We start from the raw sequence: 22,895 nt of genomic DNA, 5'->3' as shown, positions 1-22,895 counted from the left end.
ATTTTAAATTCAAATCAAAGCTGTTTAAAAATGGAATTGTGGTTTCTGTAGCCTCATCATAAATTTTACAACTTTTAGTTTCTGTACTTTGTCAGCTTTTAGCGTTTATTCCGTAACTCCGTAACTTTTATCAGCTTTTAGTGGTTAATCGGTAACTCCGTAACTTATATGACATATTGTTTGTGGTTCTTACGTCATTACAATATTTATAATATAACAATGAAACAGTATCTTAGCAACACAGATAATTAGGAGACATTTTGTAAAACGTTTAACATACTACTGCAAGGATAAGATATAGAGATGGTGAAGTTCTTTTTCAAAACATTGCTTTTTATGGCATTATATGCTGTAATAACAGCAGTGCCTGGGCACATAAAACTTAAATCTGAAAATATTATACTTGGCGCCCCACAGGTTATTCCATGTGTCCCTGACAACTATAAGATCAAATGTTATACCTTTGATGTTTTCAGGTATTATTGGTTTGGCCCATACGGTGTAATAGAAACAGATGACGAGAAAATTCGGGTAAACAAAGCCACGGGTGATTTGATGATTGATAAATTTGATATTTCTGATGCCGGTGCTTATAAGTGCATTATTGAATACTCAAGAAACTGGGAGATAAAAGCACACAAACCAATTTCCATCACTCATTTCTTGGAAGGTAAATGCCTATAAGAATCGATTTTGGTAGTGTTTAGAAGTTAAAAAAAAAAACACTTTATATTATGAATCGGATTCCATCCATTTTTACTACAATTTATGTAAAGTGTTATAAGTTCGATATATATTTAATGATTGTACATTAATTTTCCAAAATCCATGAAATCACCTTTCCAACTACCCACATACAGCTCACCGCCATTGTTTCCGCGTTAAACCTGAGGTGTTAAAACGTTGAAAATCAAACTTGTCTGGATATAAATTTATCATTACGAAATAATTTTTGGTTTATTATTATTATATACAATAACTAAATACATATATATATATATGAATAAATGTAATCAATAGCATTACACAATTAATGAAATTAGACATTCCGTGAAGTCAGAAAACGAGATAACCTTATGTTAGAAATTAGAAAGGTTTTGTTGTTTTCTTTACAAGTCATAGAACAAATAAGTTTAAAAAATCAAAAGTGTTGAATGATTTCTTTAATCGTCTGTGAAAATATTGAAATTATAAAGTGCTACAGTGTTATAGCAGAAAAATGTTTCTTTTGTTACAAACACACAGCCAAGTTCTGGTATTCAGAGACATTGTTTAGCCACTTTTCACATCCAAGCGATGAAACAATACATTCTTATCATTTGAAATAAGAAAGTTTGAAGAGCTTATTTCATTAACTATATCTGTTACTGAGCATATCTTTAATTCTGATCTGGGTAGACATCTTCATTTGTTGGAAGTTAATATTAAACACGTCACATGTTAATGAAAAAAAATTCAACAATAAATACAGCACTGCGTGTTGTTTATTCGCTATTCCGTAAAGCAGAAAAAACACATGATTTCGTTAATAATTTTAATTTTTTTAGTTTATGTTCTTTCTCACGCTTCACTTTATTTTCCGTTCAGTCATGTTATATAAATTTTTAATTACGATTGTTTGTTTTTGAATTCCGCGCAAAACTTCACAAGGCTATCTGCGCTAGCCGTCCCTAAGTTAGCAGTGTAAGACGAGAGGGAAGGCAGCTAGTCATCACCACCCACCGCCAACTCTTGAGCTACTCTTTTACCAACGAATAGTAGGATTGACCGTCACGTTATAATGCCCCCATGGCTGAAAGGGCGAGCATGTTTGGTGTGATTGGGATTCGAACATGCGACCCTCAGATTACGAGTCGAATGCCTTTACACATCTGGCCATGCCGGGCCTTTAATTACCAAAATTTGCGTTTTTCATATAGCAAAGCTTCAAAGAGATATCCGCTGTACCTACCGAGGGGAAATCGAACCCTCAACTTTAGCATTGTAAATCCTTATTTATTATTAATTATGAAAATACATTGATTTGAAACTTCCTGTGACTTACGATACAGTAGATAAAGAACAAGATAAGCCATCAACTATATTTGTTAGATTTTGTTTATACCTTACAGGATTTCCAGTGTATGAGCTTTCAAGAAGAAAAGTAGTTAATAATTTGTTATGAGCCTAAAGTGTCATATCAGGTCAAAAATTCCCCTAGTGGCCCAGCAAAATGTCTGCGTGCTTCCAATGCTAGAAACCGGGTTTCGATATCCGTGATGGGCAGAGCATAGATAGCCCATGATGTAGTGTTACGCTAAATTCCAAACAAACAGTGCAAAATATTATTTCTTATGTCAACAATACTTGAACTACAAAAAATCGTATACTTTATTTTAGCATGCGTACAACCTAGTGAAAACCACCAATGTCCTGAAGGATTCACACTGAGAAATAACCTGTGTTGTAAGTTGTGCTTTCCTTTAAAGCGTTTATATGTGTGATCAGTATTTGTGAATTCTAATTTTTAAATAAATCGAAAAAGGAAAAACTGTTTTGAACAAACTAAGCAGTAAATTAGTTATTATATACTTCATCCATTATTTTATTTTTAATTGTTAACATTGTTTATATTTCAAACTTTTTCTTAGATCCAAGTCAAACAGAAACGGAGGAAGAAACATACGTTCCTTCTCAAGGAAAAGTGAGTTATGCTACATATAAAATTATGTAAAACGTACCTTTAACGTGAGACAATATGTGTGGAAAGGTTGGTGACAAAATGTCGTGATGTAAAAATATTACTGTGACGATGTTTGTGTTGACGCGTGTTGTTCTTTCTTCCCATTAAATTTCTTCATTCCCTCATTCATGAAGGTAAAAAATGTAGAAAGGTGTGAAGACCCGATCTCTTATAATATTCCAGTACATTGTGGACATTATTTTCTATTCTAAATAATAAATCTCTTACCATTTCACCACTCATAGTAACTTAGGTAAAACATGATTCACCAAACCACGTCTATCATTCCCACTAATTCACTGTTCACAGTTTGAGCTTTTCTGTTGTCTGAAGTAAGTTTTTGGACCAGTAATTGTATGTCATAAGTATTTTTTTCCTCCTAGTGTTGTTGTATTATTTAAACCTTGACTATTTTAGAAAAAACTGGTTGACTAGAGCAGAGTTTTAGATTTGTTTACAACAAAACGACCGTCCATGTACTTTAACTTTGAATTGTTACCGATAGTTTTCCAATATATTCTCTTTCGTTTGTAGTTCATTTACACACTAATTACAGATTTCTTTGAATAGAGAAACATATAAACAGTATTCAGTTTACAAATTGCTAGTAAGTCAGTGTCAACAATCATACATCCTTGGAAGTCTGAGAACTCGTCACTTTTGCATTGTTACGAATATATATATCTGCTGTAATGGTGGTCAGTCATGTGACGCATCAAATGATTATCCTGATTTGATATGAAAACACAGTCAGTGTATTTGGTTGTCATAAGATATGATAAGTTAATATCTTTACTTGGATTATCAAGGAAGAAAGTAAATCTAAAGTGATACTTTACACTTCTTTACCCTTAATGTTTTATCCATGTGCATTAAACTTATACGTGTTTGAATAAAGAGTGGAACTTCTTCGATTCCAGTAACTTAGAACGCTGTGGTTATCTTGTTATTTTCACTGTAAATATACTAAATGAAACGTAGCCTCCTCCAATACTATCATATAACAAAAAACAAATTGCACTAAACTAACTTTCTTTTTAACTTGTATTTTTCCATTTCAGCACCATCCATGTTAGAATATCCGATTCCATTGGTAACTGCTGCAGTAGGAGTACCACTATTGTTCATTTCTTTAAGGCAAGAACAAAACAGTATTTTTTTATGTTTTGTTGAATAGATCTTAATATAATTTCTATGTTATTAATAGTTGAACCATGTGTGTATATACTTAATAATGAATTTATAGGGGCTGAGAAATAAAAAAAATGTTAGTTACTTTATTTTAATTAGAATGATAAATAATCAAAAGGTTACAAACGCTTGCATTAATAAGAAATAAGTAAGGAGAAATTAGCATCATTAGTTTACAATAAAGTGTATTTTAAGTGTGGAGATTCACTTAAAGCTTAAATTGTGGATCACTTTTTAGGAGAGAACGTCTCTGTGGCTGTCGTTGTTAAATATTATTATTTCTAGATTATAATTATATTCCATTTTTAATTGACATAACACTAATGTACAAATAACAGTCAAATTAAATCATCTATGTTATTTATTCGCGCTTTTCTTTTGTAGTGTCATTATTTGGAAGTGCAATTCTTGTGGATGTGAAGCAGTAAAATCAGCTAACACAGAAGACCATACAAATAAAGATGACAGAACAAAAATTAAATATTCACTTGTACCACAAAAAGATGAAGATCAGACTGTTATTAGAAACGAGAAGAGAAAATGTAAAAGTGTAAAAGAGAAGCGGGCCAAAAAAGTCCAGAATTTTCATCTTCCTAAAGTAAGTATTGTGATAACGGGAAATGTCATCACATTTCATACCGAGTGTCTGGGACTTACAACGCTAGAAACCGGCTATCGATAGCTGTGGTGGGTAGAGCACAAATAGACGAACATAACAAGAATGTAATATACCTTCAGTCACATATATTTACTTACTTTCTATACATTTTATGTTGGTGTTCTGCGTGAAGTTTAGACACCGTTATAAATATAATGTATTAAGGTTATAAACTTTACACTCTAATCTTCCACCTCATAAGAAACGTTTCAATTTAATGGTGCGGTATCGATTTTTAGAAGGAAATTGTAGTCGGTTTAAATGGATACTTGATAACAGCTTCTAGAGACGTTGTGTGTAGATATATACATATAATACAGGTTTCTTCTTTATCATTGCAGCCATCTCAAAACATTTTTGAAATTGTTGTACTCTATTGACTCTGTTTATGAGTCATGTGTTTTCACAATTATTGCGCTATTGACACAGTTACGGATGAATCTTAACTTGGTATAGGAATACAACAACTTTATGCCATGTCGCTTAGCAACAAAAGTATAACCTGATATTCTTGTTCATCTATGTACTCAAAGTATAAAGTGAAATGTATGAACAACAAAATTGTAAAAATTACATATTTTCTACTGTATTAACATTTGGGAAGATGTATGAAAGATGCTTCTAATATGGCCATTTTAAAACGGCCATTTTAAAAGCTATTTCAAATTATAGTTCTAAGCCCGCTACGGGGAAAGGAAGGCGTTTTATCAGTATTTTATCTCATGGTTTTCATTGAATTGGTCATATATAAGGGAGACAATTCTTCATGTCGTTAGATGACTTTTCATTAATTATGAATTTACGTAAATTCCGTCCAGGGGACTAGTACTTGTGCTAGTTTTTAATAATATTTTCTTCATTACCATTCAAGCCGTCTCCAAACCTTTAATAAATGTTTATTCTATAGATTTGTACTGTATGACTCTGTTTATGAGTCATTACCTCGTAAAGTTGGGTTGTACTTATTCCATTTAGTAGTAGAGAGACATATATACGTATGATGTATAATGTGAGGACTTCCATCCTTCATATACTACAATTGCTAATTTAGTTGTGTAAGACTAGAGGGAAGGCAGTTAGTCATCACCACCCACCGCCAACTCTTGAGCTATTCTTTTGCCAACGAATAGTGGGATTGACCGTCACATTATAATGCTCCCAGAGGTGTGACGGAGATTCGAACCCACGACCTTCGGATTACGAGCCGAGCGTCTTAACCACCTGGACATGCCGGGACATTTATATTTGCTTATTTTCTTTTGCTGTTTAACAACCCGGCATTAGCCAAATTTTCTTTGCTTGGATAACTGTAGAACTTTGATGTTTCTTATCTGATGTTCAAACACCCCTTTCGTCATGCCAAAATTTTAAACAGCAGAAATTCTCTAACAAGTTGACATTTATGCTAGCTAGAAACTTTCTAATTAAAAACACTGGACTCATTTACGCACCACATAGAGTTTAAAAATGTATTTTATTTTACTTTTTATGAAGCATCATTATTATCGTGTTTGTATTGTTCTTGTGTTTTAGTTCAAATCGATATTGATGAATTTCGCAGCGCCATCTCGATGTTAAACTGCTTCCAAACAAATATTAAAATATTCGAATTTTAAATACAAAGGCACCTGTAGATTAAGGACATCTGGTGCAGCCCAGTAATACGACCGAATACTTATAACTCTAATATTCTGGTATTAATGCTCTTGGTGAGCAGACACAGATAGTTTTGTTTGTTTGTTTTGGAATTTCGCACAAAGCTACTCGAGGGCTATCTATGTTAGCCGTCCCTAATTTAGCAGTGTAAGACTAGAGGGAAGGCAGCTTGTCACCACCACCCACCTCCAACTCTTGGGCTACTCTTTTACCAACGAATAGTGGGATTGACCGTAACATTATACGCCCCACGGCTGGGAGGGCGAGCATGTTTAGCGCGACGCGGGCGCGAACTCGCGACCCTCGGATTACGAGTCGCACGCCTTACGCGCTTGGCCATGCCAGGCCCACAGATAGTCCGTTTTGAAGTTTTCTGATAAAAAAACCAACAAAAACAACGTAGAGTGAAATTCTCGATAATTGCAGCAACTAAATTAAAATATACATCACGCAATTTATCATTCTCAAAAGTATAGTTGTTAGTACCAACGTTTTTTTATTTCAATTTCTTTTTCAGTTTGATTATTTTTGAAATTCTCAAATTTCTAATAACGCTTGTTAGTAATTGTTTACATTTTATTCTGTTTAGTACTAGAAAAATATGATACTTCTACAGAGTTTTTCCCCAAAGTAAAGTGGAAAATATTTCGATATGCATAAGATAAACATTCCCTTCCCTTTTTACTTATTAGAAATCAATTTATAGAGTCAATTAGTTTGCTCAAAATTTGGATATTTCAATAAAAGTGTTGTTCGGAAACGTATTTTAATTGAGATCCACTAAATTGATATAGCCCAGTTATCGGTAGTTTCATTGTATTAATTTCCAAGAGGTAATTTCTATATAATGATAACTAACATCAACCTATCCTGATTCTTGTTATTTTTAGAGAGAAAGAAAGGCGAATGTTTTTACTAACAGGAAGGACATCCAAAATAGTAATGTCTCAAATGAAATAACAAACATTATCACGAGTCTTGAAGGATCACATACAAAATATTTTATACCAACACAGCCTCATAAATATCAACCAATAATTTCATATATATCAGAAACTCTGTTAACTGAAAGGAAGGAGGTACCTTCACATTGTAGACGTAACAAAAAATTTAAGAAATATAAATCAAAGAGACCTCTTTACTTCAAAGAACTGCGAGATTTGTTTCATGAAAGGAAATCATCGGATTCAGAGTGTTCCGACGACTAGAGTAGAAAGAAAAATTGAGAAAAGTAAGCCCCTGAAACATATTTAGATCTACAAGAATTTTTTGACAAGTGTTTAACTGAATTAGAAAGCCAGATGGAAGACAACAACAGAAGAACTTCTATGATCGGACGATTTTCTTCACTAATAAGAGACAGTGGAACTCGATTTATGTTTTCTTGTCCCGAATTTTCACAAACTTCACATCGATAAAAAAATTAAAATAAAATGTATGTAAATAGAAAATAAAAAGTTATAGAGTATTTAAAAATTGTCTGTTTTTTCGCGTTAAAAATACATGTTTGTTTCAAAGAAAATGATTATTTATTACAGAGGCTTTATAAATTATAACTTCACTGTAGACACACAAGTTGGGGAAAAAATGATTTCAAATTAGTAATTAATATTTTTTGGATATACAAAACTGTTTAGTTTAAGAGTTATTATTCAATTTATTTGGTGAGTTAATATTTATTGATTTAAAAAAGTGATTATTTAAGTTTGGTTACATAACGTGGCAAACAAACAAACATTCCACGTTATACAAACAAACTTAAATAATCACTTTCAACACTCTTGCTATGATTTTTTGATAGCCCTCGAGTAGCTTTGTGCTAGCCGTCCCTAATTTAGTAGTGTAAGACGAGAGGGAAGGCAGCTAGTCATCACCACCCACCGCCAATTTTAGGCTACTCTTTTACCAACGAATAGTGGGATTGACCGCACATTATAACGCCCCACGGCTGAAAGGGCGAGCATGTTTGGCGCGACGGGGATGCGAACCCGCGACCCTCAGATTACGAGTCGCACGCCTCAACACGCTTGGCCATCCGGGCCCAACGTTGTAAGAGTCATACATAGTGTGAGTCAATTATTGACGCCAAGTTACTCGATTCTACTGTATTTTCGATGTTTCCTCAAGTTTGTATTGTTACACTCAAACGTCATTGCGTAGTTTACACAAAGTTTGAGGCCTCAATGAACAATTTATAAATATATGGGCTACCAACCAACTGTGAGCTAGATTGAGAAAAATTGTTCTTTTCTCAGAAAATTAGTCAATGAGAGAAAACGTGAAGTTAGCTGGTGTGAGAACAATTAACCATATCGAGCGATATGATAAAGTTAGTTTCAAAGTTTAATAAATATAATAATTTGTATTGTAAAAGGAGGATCTATATTAATTGAACCATTCTCTGTGGGTTTTGATGAGAAGTAGACAATTTTTTAAAGTTATGATACAACTGTTGTAACCCATGTTGTAACTCAGTAAGTTACTGAGTGAATAATCTACTAATAGTACTGTGAGTAAAAGTAAGTACTGTGAGAAAAATAGTTTATATTGTCAATTATATTCTTAAGTAATTGAATCAGCCCAAATGGATATTTGAAAATAAACATTAATTATTTAGAGTTTTGGATACAACTGTGATATTTCATGGTGTAAATAATTTTTGTACATACGTTTGTCTTGTTTTGAAGAGATTATTATTTAAAACAAAACTGGTAGTTGACTAAAACAGGAGTTTACCAAAGGTTACATGGGGTGAACAGACAAATGGGTAAAGAAATGTTATATTTGTTATAAAATATGTAACGTTGCGAAAGAACGGAAGTCCATTACCAACAAGCAACAGCAGAAATCTCAGTATGAAGCTGCTATAGCAACTTCTATAGATGGTGTTGTTAAGAAACTAGAAAGTTTGACTGTCAGCATAGATGCTTGGATTTAGGTAATGTTTAAAAATATTTTCTCATAAAAATAACTATATAAATTTGCAATACAAGTAGAATAGTTAACGTCCATTGAAACTCCTATTATTGTTTAAATTGTTATTGAAAACATATAATTATTATAAATACCGAAACTTAATATATCTTTTATGATTTTGGAGTTAAAGTTTCTTTCTTCCGATACTGTGAAAGAATAACACAATTGTTCAATTAATGAATTTATAATGGAAATTGAACCTTTTAACAGAATTGTGGAGAACAATGTAGTAACGTCAATTGTTGGTCCATTCTTTACTTGTACAACATAACTTGACCATTCTAACCACTTACTGTTGTATATACTTACAAAAAAAAAATCACTTGACCCTTCCAACCCTTTCCGTTGTTTCAATTAACAATAACGTTTTCTACCTAGAAAATGAGAACCAAACGACAGAAAGATTAAAGGTAAACAAAACCATAACGCTATCTTCAAACCTATTTCTAATAATAGAACAATAATTTAAGTGGACAAAGTCAAATCCCCTAGTGACCCAGTGTCATGTCTGCTGAATTAAAACGATGGAATCCAGGTTTCAAAAGTCAAATAAAACTTAAATGAACGTCGTAGTTGTAATTGGCATAAAATAATGATACATTAAATATATTTTTATTCATAAATACTTTGAGTTAGTAATTGACCATTGTCGAGAAACTTTGTAGTTAAGCACAAAACTACACAACGTGTTCTGACCATTACATGTATCGAAACCTGATTTTTAGCGTTGTAATGCAGACATACCACTCTGCTGCTAGGGAATGTGTCGAAAAACATGTAACTTTTTTTATATGCACACAGTGAAACTATTAATCACTTTTCCTCATATTTGTTGATGTTTGAAGTATATGATTACTTTTCGATGCTAAATGTATACAATTATTGTAGTTTCAATGTTGATGATACAATAGAACTACAGTTCTTTTCAAATCAGACCGTTGATTCCTTGCACCATTCGTTACATTAATTAAACGAGTTAAACTGTATTAAGTTTGAGAGCTTGCAACAATCAAATCAATTAATGAATCGACGCATTGAGGCAGCAAGGTAGCTATAGAAGTAATCAAGATAAAGGAGACATTTGATTGGTGCGTTAAGGTCTTTGTGAATCATGACAGAATCTTAGAGTTCCACGGTGAGAGTGAATATTTTATACTAGTTATAAAAACACACAAAAATGAAATATTTGTTTTTGCTAGTCAAGGTCTTCGTATTATTTGCACCAATAGCAACACATTAATGACACTTAGTGAAAGGTTTAAATTGCTCACACTCGGTGATGAAGTGAGTAATTATCTGGTCTTGTGGAAACCAGTCTCTCACGTGAGGTTCTAAAAGTAGTAAATGCTTAGAACTGAATCATGTAATAATGCCAACTGGTTTTGTTGCACTTGGTTGCACAAGGTACAAGAATGACCTTTAAGAATAATGTGGCTGCTGCACGTAACACAATCATATTCCTGTTACACCCTTGTGCAAATTAATTGAAAGAAATGGTCATTTTACAATATTTTCAGCATGGCGGCCGGTGTTGGCTCGATGGACCCGCTGATTTCCTTTAATACTCATTTTTTCACACAGACGGCGTAATTAGCTATGTTTTGCAGTACGGTCGATCTATTTTGGGATATATGACGAAATTTTGAGGAATATTACGCCATTCGAAATTGCGTTAGACTTTCTTCAAAAATGAGGCTATTTGTTTTGCTGCTAATTAGTCGTTTTTAACCGTCATACACAATGGATGTGACTCCTAGAAAGCGTACAAAGATTGTGACACTGCACTAGTACACCGGCATGACTTACAAGGAAATCGTGGACGTTGTTGGTGTTAGCCTATCGACAGTCAGCGCTGTATTCCAGGCCAAGGTGTGTACCGGATCTATCAGTCCGAAACGTAAAGAAAGATGTGGCTGAAAAAGGAAAACAACGCCAAGAGACGACGCGTACGTGGTAAGGGAGTGTGTGAAAGATTAAGGGAAAATAAGTGACGCCATAAAAGAGATTTTGAGGTCAAAGGAATAAAAATCAGCTCTTCAACGGTTCGTCGTAAGCTTCTTGATGTCGGTCGAAGGGCACCAGTCAAAAAACAACTTCTTATCAACTCAATGACAAAACAACGGTATCAATGGGGTCTGAAATATAAGAACTACACGCAAGAAACGTGGAGGAAGGTGTTATTCAGTGACGAGACTCATTTCTTCGTACAGGGTCAAAGAAGTCTGCATGTTCGCAGATCTCCAGATGAGAAACTTCGAGAATCTCACATCAATCAGTTCGTAAAACATCCCTTCTACATATCGTAGAAGGTATAACGCGAGAACCACAGTACGTCGAAGTTTTGCAGAAAATAGTCGTTCCAGAATTGAAAGAGAGATTTCCTGATTGATTTGGCATTTTTCAGCAAGATCTGGCTCCGTGCCACACATCGAAACTTGTGAAGAATTTTATGACTACAACGCGAATAAAGGTGCTGGACTGGCCTGTAAACTCTACGGACTTAAATCCTATTGAAGATCTTTGGGCGATTTGTAACGAAAGACTTCGAGCAAAAGACTGTACTACGCAAGATAAGCTAATTGAGGCCATAACTGAGGTGTGGTACCGCGATCCAAAATTAGCAAAGATTGTAGTCAACTCGTGGACTCGATACCAAAGCGGATTAATGATCTGCTGAAACATAAAGGCGGTCAAATCATGTATTAATTTGTAATTTTTGGATTCTCAGAAATAAAACGCAAAAAAATTGAAAAAATCGTAATTTTCCGTCTTGTTTCAATTAATTTGCACAAGAGTGTACATACGTGCAATGTGCAGTCAAGTCCTGGCCTTCTAGTTGACCGAAAACCCATATAAAGGTAAGTCATTGTGACTGACGTCAATACAAACATACACGAATGTAATACAAGTATTTTCTTTCGGAGAATGAAATTGTCATGAATATTTGGTTATCTGCTGTCTCTACTGAGGGGAATTTATCCCCTGATTTTAGAAATTTAACCTAAAGATATACTGCTGTGTCATCGCAGGACATCATGAATATTAATACTAGAACCACAAGAGATTCGAGAACAGGAATAATTTTTGATACAGATCAAACAATCCTACCTAAAACAATAGCCCACAGTTATTACTATATATATTTAGGCTCGTACTGAAATATAGCATTAATATATAAACTTTTGTTAATTTGTGAACAACTTGAAATTTAATAACCGTTATATTTTACAATTTTACTGTAAATCAGGATCGGTAGTTAACTGATACGAAAATAAACTTTTGTTGTAAACTGTGAATGTTGCCTCATTTTAACACATTAATTACATATTTATCATCAACACATATTTCCGAAACTGTAATTATATATAGCAGCCTGTAGCCTATAGTAGCCTGCTTGTTTTATGAAAAATGTGATTATTTGGACAGAATCATGCATTAAAATATATTTACTGGTATATGATCTATAAAATATAAATGTAAATGTATCGTAAGGTTCCAATTCAAGCGTTGCCCCGTTAAACAATTAGATCTAGATTCTAGGCCTAATGGCTCGACATAACATCATAGTTAGAGCGTTCAATTCGTAATATGAGAGGAATGGATTCGAATCCCCGTCACATCAAACATGATCGTTGTTTGAGCCGTGGTGGCGTTATAATGTGACGATTAATCCCAATATTCTTTGGTAAAGACTAGCCTAAGAGTTGGCGATGGGTGGTAAAACCCAGCTGTCTTCTCTCTTGTCTTAAACTATTAAATTAGACGGCTAGCGTGAATAGCTCTCGTGTAGCTTTGGACGAAATTTCCCCAAACAAACAATAACACTAATATATCTGGTAAACGTTACAAAAAATTTAACAAATAAGTAGTTTTTCTTTCAGTATAGAACAATATCTATCCACATTAAATATTTCTAACCAAGTAAACGTGGTTATATAGAACTCGTGTGTTTAACAGTTTTTGTACCAGTTCTTTAACTTCGACTGGATTATGAAAACTAATGCGTCTGATTACGTGCACCCAGCCTGTTACAAGGCATCTAAACTTTGTGTGCTTTCAAAATTAAACACTGAAAATTAGGTAACTGAAAATATCTGGGTGTTATGTGTCGGGTATATCCATAACTGTTTTTATGTAAAAAAGACTGATGAAACAGCAGCTGAATCTGTGGACAGAGCTGGCATTTATCCTGTACTGACAGATCATTTAAATCCTCAGTCAAGGCAGTGAACAAAATGTTTTCCTGCACACAAAAAACGTTACAGAATTCCATTTGCTCCAAAAATAGAAAGTAACTTCCTGGGGTTTAAACCAATCATTGTATCTGCCATTGAAGATGATGAAGGTTATGTTTTCATCCCAGTGTGTTTATTTCTGTGTGTGTTTCTCAGCACGATTTATCATAAACAGCTGAATGGATATGGCCGAAATTTGATATACTTTGGGTCAAGATTACAGTTAACATAGGGATAGATTTTTATACTTCTTTGCTTTATAACTCAGTCCAAGGTAATCGAATTCTGATGAAACATAAAGGACATGTGTAGAATATTATTCCTCATTGTTTTGCCACACTGGTTTAAGTCTGTTGATAACCACGGACATACAAAGATATTTTCTTATTTTATGAGGGTGGAATTTGATCAATGTGGCAAAACATCTTTCCTAAACTCTCTACAGATGTCGCCACCTGTAACCGGCAAAATCAAGAACTATGAAGCTTTTAAAATACGAAAATCTGCTAAATCGACTACTGTTGGCTACTAGGGTTGAAAGGTGTACCTTAGTCATCGAAAACTATGTGAAAATCTAAAAGAGTTGACGCAGTTTTCGTTACCCCACTTACAAGACAAATTAAAAAGTTTGGATAACGAAGTGAAGAGGTTAGGGAGTAAGCACCTTTCAACTGATCACACACCCCCTGAAAAACATTCAAACACAATTACATTTAGAAAACCCTTGAAAAAACACGGCTATTCATTGAAACTTCGTAAAATTATCAAGCCATATGTAAGATAGAGTCCTGATTATATAATTTTATATCGCTATCAATTTACCTGTGTAACATTTGAGTTCATTTAACTACTTTAAAAGTAATTATTTAAGGCTGGTAATTTAAGCATGAGTAAACCATTATTAGTACGCATGCGTAAGCTATTGTGTATTTAACCACTACTAAACTGTATGGCGCTTTACGTATTTACTTTATAATTAACTCACATAACTCTTCTTAGCCTCCGTCATATACCAGTATTGTTCATAATAATATGGAATGTTTACTTTCCGGTACTCTTTCTTCAAATTTACAAAGAATGGCTAACTAACTTCATTTTAACTTTGTGTGTATTAGAAAATCCTATATGTTATGTAAAAATGCAAAATTCTTTACGATATGGGGCTCACACTGGTCTACTGTTTGTTCGGAATCGAATTGTAAAAATGCAGCAAATAACACACGACAACCTAGTCACAGAAAGACAAAAAAAGTCACAACGGTAACTTTGTATTTACAAAATGATTCAATTAGCTGATCAGTCGGTTGTTTAGCGTGCAACTGCACAATCGATATTGAAATTCAATTTTTAGCATTGTTAGTCTGCTAACTTCTTGTTGAGCCACTGGGGTAGAGGGGGTGACAAAATGATTCGAACACCACTTGTAATGATGGCCCGTTTGATGCTGATTTTAGATATTTTGTGGTGACAAACTCGCTAAATTAGCATTGGATCAAAGAACTCTAGCCTATCAATGGTCTAAATCTACAATTAACCATCAATCAAATAGTTAGACAGTCCACTTTCTCTATGAATCCAAGTTATAGGCCAGGAATATGTTTATAAATTGAAAACTTAGTAATAGTATATTTAGACTGGTTGTTGTTTTGAATTAAGCACAAAGCTACACCATGGACTATCTGTGCTCTGCCCAAAACGGGTATCGAAACCCGGGTTTTAGCGTTGTAAGTCTGCAGACAGAATCCAAACACATGTCATTACCTAGGCTGCAGAGGAGCCATTAAATCAGACAGGTAAATGTTGAACAATTATTTTTAGGATATGCAGGAAGGACTTGAGGGTGTATGAATAAACTAACAATAGTTGCTTGACAGAAATAGATAATATAATTAAAGCAAGAATCTTTGGGTTCACTGAGTACAACTGCTTTCCATAAGTAACGAGACCTGCTGATGCAGTGCTGGAAAACAATATTGTTATTGTGACTAAATGAGGTTAATTATGTGAGGACTACTGGAAGGTCACGAAGTGTTGCAAAAGCCGCGTTAGATCGTTATGTTTGTTAACTCGACCCGCTAGAGCTGTTAGAGATGTGCACCGTTGAAATCAATCAATCTTTGGCCCATGTTGCGTTGTTACGGTTGCGCGGCCTTTTATAATTAAATGTTTTAAATATTTCAGATTATGAAAGAACTACGTACTTGATGAAGAAAATTTCTTATTTTGTAACAGAATTCTCCTACCGCGTTTAGGATCTGCCACAGAACCAGTTTCAAACGCAAAACAAATCTAAGCAATCAAAGATCTTATAGCATACCCACAACACGCTATATGCTGTGTCCACTGATTTTTAGCATTATCAATGTGAAGACTTATCCTGTTTCACTGGGAGGCAGTCAATCCGAGAAAAATATATCTTATTAAAATGTTTCGTTTTATGAGGAAATTTTATGAAAGAAAAAAAAAAATAACAATGGAAAACGAGGACTTACTTTGTCGACCAAATATAAGTAACTGTTTAAAGATGTAATTTTTTTCATGTTGGTATTCTATTCATGCATTATTGTATTGTATCATGTCGAATAAAATCCCTTTGAAACTTCGTGTGGAAACGACAACTGTCAAAAAATGCTCACCTCGGTAGAGGTCTCTTCTTGCGCTCAGTAAAATGACAAGAAACAGTGGAATCCAGCTGGAAAATCTACACAACTACTCAGCGAACTTGGGCGCTCTATATTGTGCTGTATGCATCCATTGCTTAAAAAACAAAACATTTTTGCCAACTGCGCAACAGTTGAATTGTTTCAACGAGCACCTGCTTGTTATTATACAAACATCTGTTAGTTAAACATGAACATAATTTTAATATAATCGTAGTAAAGATGGTACTTGACCAACATTTAGCACCTTATGTAGAGGAAGACTTGTAGTAATAGAGGAGGAATTAGAACAAAATAACTTTAAAACCAACTAATTCAAAATATCACCAATAATTTAAAATATATACAGCAGTTATAACAAAGTTGAAAATCAAACTTGTTGACATCATCATCTCATCTATGTTACGTTCAGTAATGTAAGTTATATCCAAACTAAGTCGTGGCAACTTCTCTAGTCTCCTGTTAAAACAACAAAAAGTATTTATTTATGACAATTTATACAGAAAACATACCTAATTTTTACTAAAAGTCTCCTGCTAAAAGTTACATAAGGGATTGAAAATGCTAAATAATAATTACTTATGCAACATGTTATAAATGGTAGAAAATTACAACAAATTCTTACACTTGTAAAACACGATAAATAATTGTGAATGTGTATTCGGTCTTGATTAATGAACGTTTTTCATAATGAATCTTTCTGCCTGTGAAACATGACACTGATCTTTTGTTTAAGTAGATTCAACCTTGGTCATAAATTTGATAGTGCAATGTCGAATGTTTTTTACAGCAATCATTACAAGTAATATTTGTTGACCATATTTGCATGGCATGCTAATTGTTATATTATTATATTTTGTCAAAGAAAAAGAAAATAACAGATGAAAAAATTATGAAAAAGTTAAAAAGTATTGTTTCAATAGGCGATTCCTATAAAAATATTCCATGATAAAACAGATTGGCCAAGGGTGAGTTTAAATGTGATAGGTACACCACCAGGAGAGTTTTCTACATTTAAAACTTAAAGTGTGTTAAATTCTATATGGTAGACACTGTTTGAGATTCTGTATGTGAGTTGTTCATGTTAAATTCTATATGGTAGACACTGTTTGAGATTCTGTATGTGAGTTGTTCATGTTAAATTCTATATGGTAGACACTGTTTGAGATTCTGTATGTGAGTTGTTCATGTTAAATTCTATATGGTAGACACTGTTTGAGATTCTGTATGTGAGTTGTTCATGTTAAATTCTATATGGTAGACACTTTTTGAGATTCTGTATGTGAGTTGTTCATGTTAAATTCTATATGGTAGACACTGTTTGAGATTCTGTATGTGAGTTGTTCATGTTAAATTCTATATGGTAGACACTGTTTGAGATTCTGTATGTGAGTTGTTCATGTTAAATTCTATATGGTAGACACTCTTTGAGATTCTGTATGTGAGTTGTTCATGTTAAATTCTATATGGTAGACACTGTTTGAGATTCTGTATGTGAGTTGTTCATGTTAAATTCTATATGGTAGACTGTTTGAGATTTGAGATTCTGTATGTGAGTTGTTCATGTTAAATTCTATATGGTAGACACTGTTTGAGATTCTGTATGTGAGTTTCTTCATGTTAAATTCTATATGGTAGACACTGTTTGAGATTCTGTATGTGAGTTGTTCATGTTAAATTCTATATGGTAGTTGTTCATGTTACACTGTTCATGTTAAATTCTATATGGTAGACACTGTTTGAGATTCTGTATGTGAGTTGTTCATGTTAAATTCTATATGGTAGACACTGTATGTGAGTTGTTCATGTTAAATTCTATATGGTAGACACTGTTTGAGATTCTGAGATGTTAAATTCTATATGGTAGACACTGTTTGAGATTCTGTATGTGAGTTGTTCATGTTAAATTCTATATGGTAGACACTGTTTGAGATTCTGTTGTGAGATTCTGTATGTGAGTTGTTCATGTTAAATTCTATATGGTAGACACTGTTTGAGATTCTGTATGTGAGTTGTTCATGTTAAATTCTATATGGTAGACACTGTTTGAGATTCTGTATGTGAGTTGTTCATGTTAAATTCTATATGGTAGACACTGTTTGAGATTCTGTATGTGAGTTGTTCATGTTAAATTCTATATGTATGTGAGTTGTTCATGTTAAATTCTATATGGTAGACACTGTTTGAGATTCTGTATGTGAGTTGTTCATGTTAAATTCTATATGGTAGACACTGTTTGGTTTGAGATTCTGTATGTGAGTTGTTCATGTTAAATTCTATATGGTAGAGATTCACATGTTTTCTATATGAGACACTGTTTGAGATTCTGTATGTGAGTTGTTCATGTTAAATTCTATATGGTAGACACTGTTTGGTTTGAGATTCTGTATGTGAGTTGTTCATGTTAAATTCTATATGGTAGACACTGTTTGAGATTCTGTATGTGAGTTGTTCATGTTAAATTCTATATGGTAGACACTGTTTGAGATTCTCTATGTGAGTTGTTCATGTTAAATTCTATATGGTAGACACTGTTTGAGATTCTGTATGTGAGTTGTTCATGTTAAATTCTATATGGTAGACACTGTTTGAGATTCTGTATGTGAGTTGTTCATGTTAAATTCTATATGGTAGACACTGTTCTGAGAGTTGTTCATGTTAAATTCTATATGGTAGACACTGAGATTCTGTATGTGAGTTGTTCATGTTAAATTCTATATGGTAGACACGGTTTGAGATTCTGTATGTGAGTTGTTCAGAAGACAAAACCCAAAGAAAAGTTTTGTGAAAAGTTGTAAAAGAATGATTTTAAATATAAATTTGTACTAAGTAGTAAAATATTATAGATAAAAAGATCATTTCTGGAACAAAAAACTAATTAATAAGAAGGTATTATTTTAAGCATATTACTTCAATAACCAGTTAACTGTTTTTTTTTGCTGGTATTTTGTTTTACGTTCATTAGTTTTTAAAAACTTTACAACTTAAAATGTATATGACATTAAACTGATCACTTTGAGTGATATACTAAGTAAGTATATGACATTAAACTGATCACTTTGAGTGATATACTGAGTAAGTATATGACATTAAACTGATCACTTTGAGTGATATACTGAGTAAGTATATGACATTAAACTGATCACTTTGAGTGATATACTAAGTATATATGATATTAAACTGATCACTTTGAGTGATATACTAAGTATTTGAGATATAAATGATCACTTTGAGTGATATACTAAGTAAGTATATGATATTAAACTGATCACTTTGATATACTAAGTGATATGACTTAAACTGATCACTTTGAGTGATATATATATGACATTAAACTGATCACTTTGAGTATATGACTTAAACTGATCACTTTGAGTGATATACTAAGTATCACTTTGAGTGATATACTAAGTATATAATTAAACTGATCACTTTGAGTGATATACTAAGTAAGTATATGACACTTTGAGTGATATACTAAGTAAGTATATGACATTAAACTGATCACTTTGAGTGATATACTAAGTATATACTAAGTAAGTATATGATATTAAACTGATCACTTTGAGTGATATACTAAGTAAGTATATGATATTAAACTGATCACTTTGAGTGATATACTAAGTAAGTATATGACATTAAACTGATCACTTTGAGTGATATACTAAGTAAGTATATGATTAAACTGATCACTTTGAGTGATATACTAAGTAAGTATATGACATTAAACTGATCACTTTGAGTGATATACTAAGTAAGTATATGATATTAAACTGATCACTTTGAGTGATATACTAAGTAAGTATATGATTAAACTGATCACTTTGAGTGATATACTAAGTAAGTATATGATATTAAACTGATCACTTTGAGTGATATACTAAGTAAGTATATGATATTAAACTGATCACTTTGAGTGATATACTAAGTAAGTATATGACATTAAACTGATCACTTTGAGTGATATACTAAGTAAGTATATGATATTAAACTGATCACTTTGAGTGATATACTAAGTAATATGATATTAAACTGATCACTTTGATGATATAAACTGATCACTTTGAGTGATATACTAAGTAAGTATATGATATTAAACTGATCACTTTGAGTGATATACTAAGTAAGTATATGATATTAAACTGTCACTTTGAGTGATATACTAAGTAAGTATATGATATTAAACTGATCACTTTGAGTGATATACTAAGTAAGTATATGACATTAAACTGATCACTTTGAGTGATATACTAAGTAAGTATATGACATTAAACTGATCACTTTGAGTGATATACTAAGTAAGATATATGATAAGTATATGATATTAAACTGATCACTTTGAGTGATATACTAAGTAAGTATATGATATTAAACTGATCACTTTGAGTGATATACTAAGTAAGTATATGATATTAAACTGATCACTTTGAGTGATATACTAAGTAAGTATATGATATTAAACTGATCACTTTGAGTGATATACTAAGTAAGTATATGATATTAAACTGATCAATTTTGCATCCCAGTTTCTTTCCTTCGCTTTCAAATAATTTCATACAGAGAAAACCTAAGTTCTGGATTATTAACCTGCTGTATTTTCAAACAAGTTAAGTGACTCTCATACACTGGCTATTGAAATGTGGACCAAGATGTCTTTACACTTTCTGCATAATAATTCCAACTTTGATAGTACTTCACTTCCTCCTTGGGTAGAAGAAAAAATAGCAGAGTTGTAAACATGTTAGTAGAAATGAGAAATTTACAAGCTCAAACTGAAAACTACCAGCATATTTATTTTATTAGCATGATGCATCATTAGTACATATTGCAAATGTATACACATTTTATTCATTGCAATGAATTTTTTCCGAATATTATCTCCTTTCACTTAAATAGCTTTTGTTTGTGTTTGAACTTCGCGCAAAGCTACTCGAGAGCTACCTGCACTAGCCATCCTTAATTTTGCAGTGTAAGACTAGAGGGAAGGCAGCTAGTCATCACCACCCACCGCCATCTCTTGGGTTACTCTTTTACCAACGAATAGTGTGCCTGACTGCAACTTATAACGCCCCACGGCTGAAAGGGCGAGCACGTTCAGTGCGACCGGGATTCGATCCCGCGACCCTCGGATTACGAATCGAACGCCTTATCACACTTGGCCATGCCGGTCTCCTTAAATAGCTGTACTCATTCAGTGCTACCCTCCATAAGCAAAAAGGTTTTTACGCATACCACAAGTGTCCCACCGCCCCTCCATTGGAAATAATTCATTGCAATGAGTCTTTGATGCAAATTACCAGACAAAAAACCTCCACCAATTATTGTGCCACATTTTCTTGTCACACATACGAGTACCTCTATTCAACTGCACTGGACTATCATTTTATTTTTGGCAGAGTTCTTGTTTAGAGGATTGATTTTTCTTTGGTGTGCTTTCTAATTATAACTTAAATAGTTATACTGTTGAAATGGTATTTTTTATTTATCGCTTTTATTATTGTTAATCCACTGTCCAATTTTTATAGTTTTCCTGTTTGTTTTTCGCACGTTTATATTCATCTATAAAACAATTTGTTCGATTCACTATTTACCACGAATGTCGAGGTTAATGTTACCAATTTGAGTATCAAAACACTTTTTCATTCGTAACAGGTGGTGTCACCCGTCGTTGGATTTATCTACGATTATTTGCCAAGAGATAGGTACTGTATGGGCCAACTACCTCCACCTTCTCCTGAACTATACCTCGCTTCCCCAAGAAACTATTCGGTTTAACGAATATTTTGATTGTATTTTTCTAACGCTCAATTTTGCCGTACATTCTTATGACCCATCTATGGAATCAGCTAGCCGTTAATGACATATTAAGACATAATTTCTCAGGTTTGTGTTGTTTAATATGTTTCCTCGATTTCTTATTATCCCTGTCATCCTCACCATTTATTCTTTCATTCTTCTCTGGATACATGATATTTTTAGTAAAGCATTTTACTTCCCAATTGGTTGAGTGTGCCAGCATGTCTTTCATGGGTTACCAATCACATTGCTTTTCTCAATTTTGGTTTTCAATTTCACTGTCTGCTTAAACACTGCTGGTCTTCAGTTTCACTGTCATTTCTCACACTGTTGTTTATCAGTTTCCCTAACTGTTGCAACACTGTTGGTTTTCAATCTCACTGTCTGTTTCAATACTATTTGTGTTGACTTCCACTTACTGTTTTCACACTGTTGGTCTTCACTTTCATAGGCTGTTTCAACCCTGTTGTTCATCAAGTTTAATGTCTGTTTTAACACTGTTGGTTTTCACCTTCACTGACTGTTTGAACACTGTTGGTATTATATTTCACTGTCTGTTTTAATAGCACTGGTCTTCAGTTTGACTGTCTGTTTGTACGCTGTTGGTCTTCACTATCACTTCTGTTTCAACACTGTTGGTCTTCAATTTCACTGACTTTTAACACTTGTGGTCTTCAGTTTCACTGACTGTCTCAACACTGTTGGTCTTCAATTTCACTGACTTTTAACACTTGTGGTCTTCAGTTTCACTGACTGTCTCAACACTGTTGGTCTTCAGTTTCACTATTTTAACACTTGTGGTCTTCAGTTTCACTGACTGTCTAAACACTGTTGGTCTTCAATTTCACTGACTGTCTCAACACTTGTGGTCTTCAGTTTCACTGACTGTCTCAACATTTGTGGTCTTCATTTAACTTCTCTTTCAACACTTTCAACTTCACTGTTTTAACACCAATGGTCTTCAATTCCACTGTCTGTTTAAACCATGTTGGTATTCAATT

The 22,895-nt window shown here is 33.3% G+C and overlaps 2 protein-coding genes and 1 long non-coding RNA gene across 6 annotated transcripts in view; 2 read left to right on the top strand and 1 right to left on the bottom strand.

Moving 5' to 3' along the window:
- Nucleotides 1-2,683, top strand: part of LOC143242998 (dynein axonemal heavy chain 12-like) — a 115,135-nt gene extending 112,452 nt beyond the window's left edge. Inside the window, exons 3-4 of the mRNA XM_076486610.1 lie at nucleotides 2,380-2,445; nucleotides 2,631-2,683. Coding sequence (XP_076342725.1) covers nucleotides 2,380-2,430 — 51 coding nt within the window. The 3' untranslated portion in view covers nucleotides 2,431-2,445; nucleotides 2,631-2,683. The remainder of the gene's footprint in view (nucleotides 1-2,379; nucleotides 2,446-2,630) is intronic.
- Nucleotides 1-16,165, bottom strand: part of LOC143242999 (uncharacterized) — a 70,681-nt gene extending 54,516 nt beyond the window's left edge. The window contains exons 1-2 of one of the 4 annotated variants that reach the window (XR_013023613.1): nucleotides 16,075-16,089; nucleotides 9,513-9,577 (exon numbers count right to left, since the gene is read on the bottom strand). This is a non-coding gene — a long non-coding RNA (uncharacterized LOC143242999). Of the gene's footprint in view, nucleotides 1-9,512; nucleotides 9,578-15,930; nucleotides 16,038-16,074 lie in introns of those variants that run through there. The other 3 variants (XR_013023611.1, XR_013023603.1, XR_013023614.1) reach the window with 3 other exon arrangements.
- LOC143242996 (uncharacterized) lies at nucleotides 3,787-7,703 on the top strand. The gene is made up of 3 exons (XM_076486604.1): nucleotides 3,787-3,859; nucleotides 4,298-4,511; nucleotides 7,118-7,703. The coding sequence occupies exons 1-3, from the start codon at nucleotides 3,792-3,794 to the stop codon at nucleotides 7,433-7,435; spliced, it is 600 nt and encodes a 199-aa protein (XP_076342719.1). The 5' UTR covers nucleotides 3,787-3,791; the 3' UTR covers nucleotides 7,436-7,703.
- Nucleotides 16,166-22,895: the final 6,730 nt, after the last annotated feature.

This window comes from Tachypleus tridentatus, unplaced genomic scaffold, assembly GCF_004210375.1.
Source record: "Tachypleus tridentatus isolate NWPU-2018 unplaced genomic scaffold, ASM421037v1 Hic_cluster_2, whole genome shotgun sequence".
NCBI classification, from domain to species: domain Eukaryota; kingdom Metazoa; phylum Arthropoda; class Merostomata; order Xiphosura; family Limulidae; genus Tachypleus; species Tachypleus tridentatus.
Note: the sequence above shows the minus strand (reverse complement) of the source record. Positions and strands in the feature narration are given on the sequence as shown.